Source organism: Bubalus kerabau, chromosome 18 (genome assembly GCF_029407905.1).
Source record: "Bubalus kerabau isolate K-KA32 ecotype Philippines breed swamp buffalo chromosome 18, PCC_UOA_SB_1v2, whole genome shotgun sequence".
In the NCBI taxonomy this organism is placed as follows: domain Eukaryota; kingdom Metazoa; phylum Chordata; class Mammalia; order Artiodactyla; family Bovidae; genus Bubalus; species Bubalus kerabau.
This window is the reverse complement of record NC_073641.1, coordinates 25,812,419-25,819,208: the sequence shown is the minus strand read 5'-3', so window position 1 is coordinate 25,819,208 and position 6,790 is coordinate 25,812,419. Positions and strand designations below refer to the sequence as shown.

Genomic DNA, 6,790 nt, shown 5'->3' with positions numbered 1-6,790 from the left:
GTCGAGGTGAGGAGGGAGGGCCTGGTGGAGAGAGGGGGACGCCGCGCGGGAGGGGCGGCTCGCGCCGGAGCGCCAGAGGTGGCGCCTTCAGCCCCGGACAATCTGCACTTTGGCGGAGGCGTTAAACCCAACCTGGCAACGCGGCTTCCCCCGGGAACCGGAGCGCGGGGCCCAGGCCCGCGAGCGCCCTTTAGGCTGGCATTGGCGCCGCAGCCTCCCGGCCGCGCCAGACAAGAGAGAAGGGGAGGACATCCCCTACTGGTCCCTAACGCTGGGTACAGCCTTCCCGCCTACGGACGGCGGGAATGGGAAAGTTAACAATTCTGATTTCATTTTCTTCCTCCCCCAGCCACAAGGCACGAAACAAACTTGGAGCGTCCATCGCCAAAGCCAGAGCCCAGCATTTGCCCCGCCATGTATGTAGGATTTGGTGGGGATGTAGAATTCCAGCGGGGACTCCCCAGAATAGCCCAAGATTACGGAAGGGCTGGAGGAGAGCCGTCTTGGTGCTGACTTCACTTTGTCTGAAGCCTAGAGCCCTTCTCCATACCTGTACCCCGCACTTTCTCAGGCAGCAGCACCTGAACATAGACTTTACAACAGAGGGTCGCATGTCTCTACAGCCCCAAATCCCCTAAAACCCAGGTCTCTCCCACGGAAGCCCCAGCCACCTCTCCAAGCATTTGGCCACTTTCCGTACAACCTGCTTCGACCGCTCTGCGGGAGTCTTGGCTCCTCTTTCCCAAGCTGGAAGCCTCTCTCAGGAAGGGGCATCTTCAGCTGCTTGGGTGAGAGGTCTCTCTCAGGACCACTCTTACATCTATCCAACTTGAACAATCATCTGAAATTGAAATCTTTGTGACCCTCCATTGGGTGCCTTGTTGATGTCGTGTACCTCACAGGAGTAATGCAAGATCCTCTTTTAAAGGGCATGATCCTCTTTTATTTGCACCTGTTATCTGGATTCATAGACAAGATTGCCCTAACAGAGATGGAAAGCAACCTAATGATATAATTAGAAGAGACTTGAAAACTGACCCACCTATAGATGCAGGAACCCAGTGAGGTCAGCCAGATAGAGGTGGTGTGGTATTGCTGATGGCAAGGAAAAAGCTCTGGCTTTAGGGTCGGAACCCAGGCTCCACCAGATCCGTGAACTCTAGTTCTTTTGAAAAATCATTAAACCAAAACACTAACTTCAAGAGAGTTGCTGTGAAGATGAGACTGTTTATGTAATGTGACTGGCAGTTGGTATGGATAAATTAATGCTGTTTTGAGAAGCCTTTTCAGCTGCATGTCCAGGTATACCTGGACCTCCCACAGCCTGTTGGACCCATACCTCCCACAGCCTGTTGCCCAATTTGTCTCCTACTTCCTCTGGTTCCCGAGTGGCCTAGCCACTAGCTAGTCCATTCCCAGTTCCTATCCTTAATGACTTCCCAGTTTGTAAAAGGAGTGGGGAAGCTCTTAGCTGAGTTTCGGGGAGATCTCTACATATCCCAAGATCCAAAACAGGCCCATTTTCTATCATGAGTTCCAAGCTGGCGTAGAAAAATAAGGGTATTGTATTTTAAAATGTGCAATAGATTTTCTGTGGCAATGGGTGCTGGAATCGCATGATTATCCTGGTCTCGATGATTTCTGGCACCAAATCACCCATATCAGTCTCAACTGAGTGATGGAGTAAATGCTGGTGAAGACAACTGCTCAAGTCATTCTTTTGCAGAGATACCCAACCCCTAACACTCGGGCTTAGGGGTCCGGATATATTGGAACTTGAAAGAGATGGTATGATTTTTCTCCTCCTCCTTTTCACCATCACAGACCAGCTTTTCCTCAAACAGCTTGGGGATTACCACTTCCCTTTCCCTGAGCCAAGGAGAAAGTTCCTGGAAAGCACAGCATATCAACCTATCAGGAGAGAAGGGGTCCCAGACGTCCAACGCCTAACATCAGGTGCTCCTCGCTCTAGAGTGTACATTGGTGCCTAAGAAGAGCAAGGAAGTTTCTCTAAATATGTTTTGAGTTTGCTTTTTATTTATACCATTTGTCATTCAGATTTATTCTAAATGCAGTAGAATGACAGTCTATTCCCCCCAACTTGATTTTTTTCTACCATATAGAAAATTTGAAAAACAGAACAATGAACAATGGTAGCATCAACATTTTCCTATATTTGCTTTATCTCTATTTTTTTTTTCTTTCTGTGTAACCTCCCTTCCCATCATTGTGTAGGCTGCACCAGCCTTCTTGAAGATTTGCTATGTACCAGGCAAGACCTGTGCTGAGGGGTGTGTAGAGAACATCTCATTAAATCTATACCTCAACACTTCCAAGTAAGTGTTACTGTTATTCTCCTTTTTACAAGACAGACTTAAGCACAGATATATGACTTGCTTAAAGTCACCCAGCAAATTGATCTCAGAGCCCAGATGTTTAACCACTACTTTATACTACCTAATAAGAATCTAGTTTAAGCTTCAAAACAGCCCTGGTGACAGTTGGCCTCTGGGTTCAAGTTAAGAAATTTGCAGGAGGCTACAGATTCAGGGCCTACAGCAGATTCCCAACAGTGAGGATGAAGATGGTGGGACAGCTGTGGAGTCAGAACTCCAGCAAGCCTCTGTCCCATTCTGTAAAATGACTCCTGCAACAGAGGCAGGGACTGTACTGGCTCTCCAAATACATTCTCCATAGTCCCTATTGAATGGAGGGTATTGAGCAGATCACTTGTCCCACACCTGCCTTGGGAAGAGACTTTTTTTTGAGCATTTTCAGAAACCTGTAAGTGAGAGAAATTGAGTGTTGTGGCAAAGGGTGGACCTCTGGATTCAGACCCCTGCTTTCAAATCCTGGCTGCTCCACTGTTGTTCAGCCTCTCTGTGGCTGTGTCCTTCTCTGAAAAATGGGATAATAGACTCTGCCTATTGTTGGAGGCACTGAGATAACAAACGCTGAACACTGTGCCTGGTACACGTAAGCGCTGTTACTATTGTAATATTGTTACTGTGGGTTCACACGTAGCAGGTATAAGACAAGCGGGAACCCTTCAACCATGCGATGGCAGGATAAATGGATTCAATTTGTAGTGGCCACCACTGCCTGCAGAGCCTTCATTTTTCCTTATCTGGCATTTACCAGGGTAGCTCTCTTACTTGCCCTAGCTAATGGCACTGCCTGGTCCCAAAGGTTGTCAGTTTGGCGTCTCCGGGCACCAGCAGTGTGCTTTGCGCTCTCCCCCTCCCGCCCCCATAAACATGGGCTGCAGTGCATTTTCAGTCTCACACCCCCCCCACCCCCTTTGAATCTCTAGGAGTAAGCAGTCTTCAACTTCCTAACAAGAGGGTCCCTGGTTTCAGGCCAACAAGTGAACCTGACTCGCCTTGTAACTGGCTACAGAAACCTCAAGGGACCTGGTGTTTCCAAACCGAGATGCCCCGAGGGAGGAAGGTGCTCTCCTTAGTTACTGACCACCTCTATTCTTGCCTTGCTTTCACCTTCCCTCTTCTGGACAAATGCTTGCATTTGTAATATTCAGATAAACCACCAAGACAGCCTGTTTATTGAGGAGAGATTTGCTTTTCTCTCCTGTGCTCTTAGCAACACAATGCGATGCTACTACCTTACACTATACAACCTGCAGGATGACCTGGAGACTAAGTGGGACCCCTGAAAGCCCCTCTTTGGGTCAGTACTGTACTCTTTCAGCGCAATGGGAAAGGTCCAACAGCCAAGAGGGGATCAAAGGAGACCAAGGGTCTACTTTATTTCAAGCTCGAGGAAAGGCAGCACTTCTCTCGGATCTGGAGGGGCAACATATGAGTCAGGGAGGTTCCGTTTATGGCCACCAGAAGCTGCAGCTTGCCCAGGCAGTCCTGCAGCGCCGCCTCAGGGTGCCCGCCCAGGCGCAAGTCCATGGGGCGAGAAAGCTGCAGCATGCGGTCGGCCAGCGCCAGGCAACAGATGGCCAGCAGGGAGGGGGTGTAGCTGGTGAAAGCGTAGTCAGCCAGGCTCAGCTCCGCCACCCCGCGCGCCAAGGCTTGCGCTTCCAGGGCTTCGGAGACCTCGGCCTGCCCGGCCTCCACGCGCGCGTGCGTGAAATGCTCCAGGAAGAAGCTGATGGTGGGAGCGCCCAGGCTGAAATGCAGTTTGTGCAGCACGATGCATTCGAGGTTGCAGAGCTGCTGCCTGGAGAAGGCACCGCAGCACAGGGCCAGAAGCTGCTTCACGCGAGGCGGGTGCACCTCCACCTGTAACACAAAGACACTCAGTCCTCGTCGTGCAGCATCCGGGGCCAAAGCCCTCCCCCCGCCCCAGGAGAACAAGGACTCCCCCCACCCCTTCCAGAGAGATATGTGAGGGCTTCCTCTCTCCATACTTCCACTGTAGTTGTCTGGGGTATACTTTCTGCGCAGTTTATCTAACTACCGTCGCGCAGAAAACAGGTTTGAGAAATTTGGCAGATTTCCCTCCCCCCACACCGCCCCCGCCCCGCGACTATAATAGAGAGGCTACGGAGAGCTGTGGAGACTTGGCTTTTTTCTTCGGGTACTGAGTGAAAGGATTGTTCGTTTGGTCGGGGCGGGGCGGGGGGTAGTTGTGAAGTTAAGGTAAGTGTGCAAACCTCTGTCAAAATGAGTTCAGGGAGCCTAGCGTTCAGTCTAGTGCACTGGAGAGCCAGAGACCCCATGAGGAGGTACCTGTTTGCAAGCGATGAGCAGAGAAGTGACCCCGAGCAGCTGGAAGCAGTCTGCAGCCACGGGCGTGGTGCTAAGGAAGCGGTCCAGAGTGTTCACCGTCAGGCACAGCGACTCGAAGGAAAGGCCGAACTGGCGGTGCACGGGGATTAGCCAGCTGAGCAGCTTACAGCGGGACTCCGCCGTCACCTGCCGGAGGGAGGAAGGAGGCGGACCTGCTGAGCCTAGGGCTCAGAGGGACTGTGGAAGGGACAGGGCACCAAGACCCGGAGCGTCCCCGGAGGGAGGCGAAAAACAAAGGAAAAGGCCAGAGGTGCTGGAAACTGGGAAACAGGTGCGCAGCGCCGCTGAGGAGAGCACAGGCGGGGCGGGGCGCCGGGACGCCTGGATTCATGCCTGGCGCTGTGCCCAGTGCGGATACACGTTACCTCGTGTAATCCTCTCAGCAATTCAAAGGGTCCCCACACTTGGCAAATGAAGAAGCAAGCTTCAGATTGTTAAGTAACTTGCCGGGGTGGGTAGGAGTCCGGACTCGAACCTAGAAACTGTCGTTTAACTCCTCTGCATTCTACCGGGTCCCTGCTATCCAGTTTGGAGACCTCGGGCCTGTCACTGAGGCCGTCCAGGCCCCTCTTTTCTCCATCTGTAAAATGAGGCTGATGGCCCGGCCCTTCAAAGCTCTTTCTCGCTCCGACCCGGGCGGAGGGAGGGAGGGAAGCTGGGCTGGCGAGGGCCGGGGCGCCGCGGAGGGCGGACAGAGCAGGAAAAGAAAGAGCCCGGGAGAGGAGGAGGAGCGGTGGCGGAGAGCTGGCTCCGCCAGCGCCTCACTTGTGGCTGCCGCGCCAGCGACTCCCGCGGGTGGAAGCGGCCTTCCCGCGCCTTGCGGAAGGCGTAGCAGCTCTGACCATAGTCGCGGAAGGTCTGCAGATCGAGCTGCGCCAGCTGCTGGGCGGCACCCGGCGCGGGGCTGCAGCCTCGCGCGGCGGGGCTATCTGTGCCATCCGAGCCGGAGCTGGGGGACTCGAACAGGTCGCAAACGCCCGAGTCTCCCGGGAGCGGGCTTATGTTAAGCGGCTGCAGCGGCTGCTTCCTTCGTAGGCGTGGGCGCCGGCTCTTCTTCACCGGGGCGCGGAGGTTCCGGGCGTCCTGCCTCGCAGCCCAGGCGGCGGGACTCATGGGGCTGGTGGGGCTGGTGGGGCCGGGGGTCACCATGATGAAGTCGGACGGCCGTTCTATGACTCCCGGGCTGCGGAGAAGGTGGACCCGCGCGCCCGGGAGTGCAGAGGAGACCAGTACAGACTCGCCGCCAGCCCGTAAGTACTCTGCCTGCGAGTTCCCTCGGCCACACCCCCAGCCTCTCACTGGCTGAGCCGAGAGCCCCACGAAAACCGCGCTTTCCCGGCTAAAGACCCGCTCGCGAGCGCGCAGCTGGCACATTTAGCCTCCTGCGTCTGCACCGGGGAGGGGTAGCTACCGCGGGACGAGAGCTCTCGCCTTGCGCCCCCGGCCCCCAGCGCATCCCTTGTTACCTGAGCAACTACACCCGGCTGCCGGCGGGATTTGCCCGCGCCGCGTGGGGTAGGAGTAGAGGCGGGGCGGCGGTGAGGCCAGGTGAAAGCAGAATCCAGCTGAGGGGCTCTACTGTGCGCCCGGGAAAAAGATTTCCCCGAGGGCATCTCCTCGACTTGACCAGATGGTCTCGACACGTGCGAGCACCTTCTATGCCGTCTCTAATCCAGGTCGGTAATTTTGTAAAGGTCACACTTCCCAGCTCCAAACGAAGCCTCCAGCTAGAATTCGGTCAGCACAGAAGTTTACTTCAGTGACCCATACAAGCAATAATGATAATTCAATTGCTTTTGTGATTTTCATTTTAGGCAGGCCTGAGTAGTCAGTATCTCTCCGTTCGCTGGGCCGGGGAGCAGAGCCTCCGAAGGTTCCTGGGCGCTGCTGTATCTCCAGGGGCCAGTTCAGCCAGTCAGCCAGCAGGTATTCGTGCGCCTTACAGAAGACTACCCGAGGAACCACCAGCAGCGCGTCCACGGCCCTGGAATACTTTCTGCGTATTTCCCCCCCAAACCAAGTAAGCTGCA

At 54.5% G+C, this 6,790-nt stretch overlaps 1 protein-coding gene across 1 annotated transcript; it reads right to left on the bottom strand.

Moving 5' to 3' along the window:
• Positions 1-3,736: 3,736 nt before the first annotated feature.
• CCNO (cyclin O) lies at positions 3,737-6,042 on the bottom strand. The gene is made up of 3 exons (XM_055555234.1): positions 5,526-6,042; positions 4,701-4,886; positions 3,737-4,250 (listed from the first exon to the last, which is right to left on the bottom strand). The coding sequence occupies exons 1-3, from the start codon at positions 5,907-5,909 to the stop codon at positions 3,765-3,767; spliced, it is 1,056 nt and encodes a 351-aa protein (XP_055411209.1). The 5' UTR covers positions 5,910-6,042; the 3' UTR covers positions 3,737-3,764.
• Positions 6,043-6,790: the final 748 nt, after the last annotated feature.

What these genes read in the sequence shown, in the direction of transcription:
- CCNO (XM_055555234.1), bottom strand. Translation starts at nt 5,909, where the DNA reads ATGGTGACCCCCGGCCCCACCAGCCCCACCAGCCCCATGAGTCCCGCC. An exon ending in CGCTGGCGCGGCAGCCACAA is followed by an intron (nt 4,887 to 5,525) that starts GTGAGGCGCTGG and finishes TCCCTCCGGCAG; the next exon opens with GTGACGGCGGAGTCCCGCTG. An exon ending in TGCTCATCGCTTGCAAACAG is followed by an intron (nt 4,251 to 4,700) that starts GTACCTCCTCAT and finishes TTTGTGTTACAG; the next exon opens with GTGGAGGTGCACCCGCCTCG.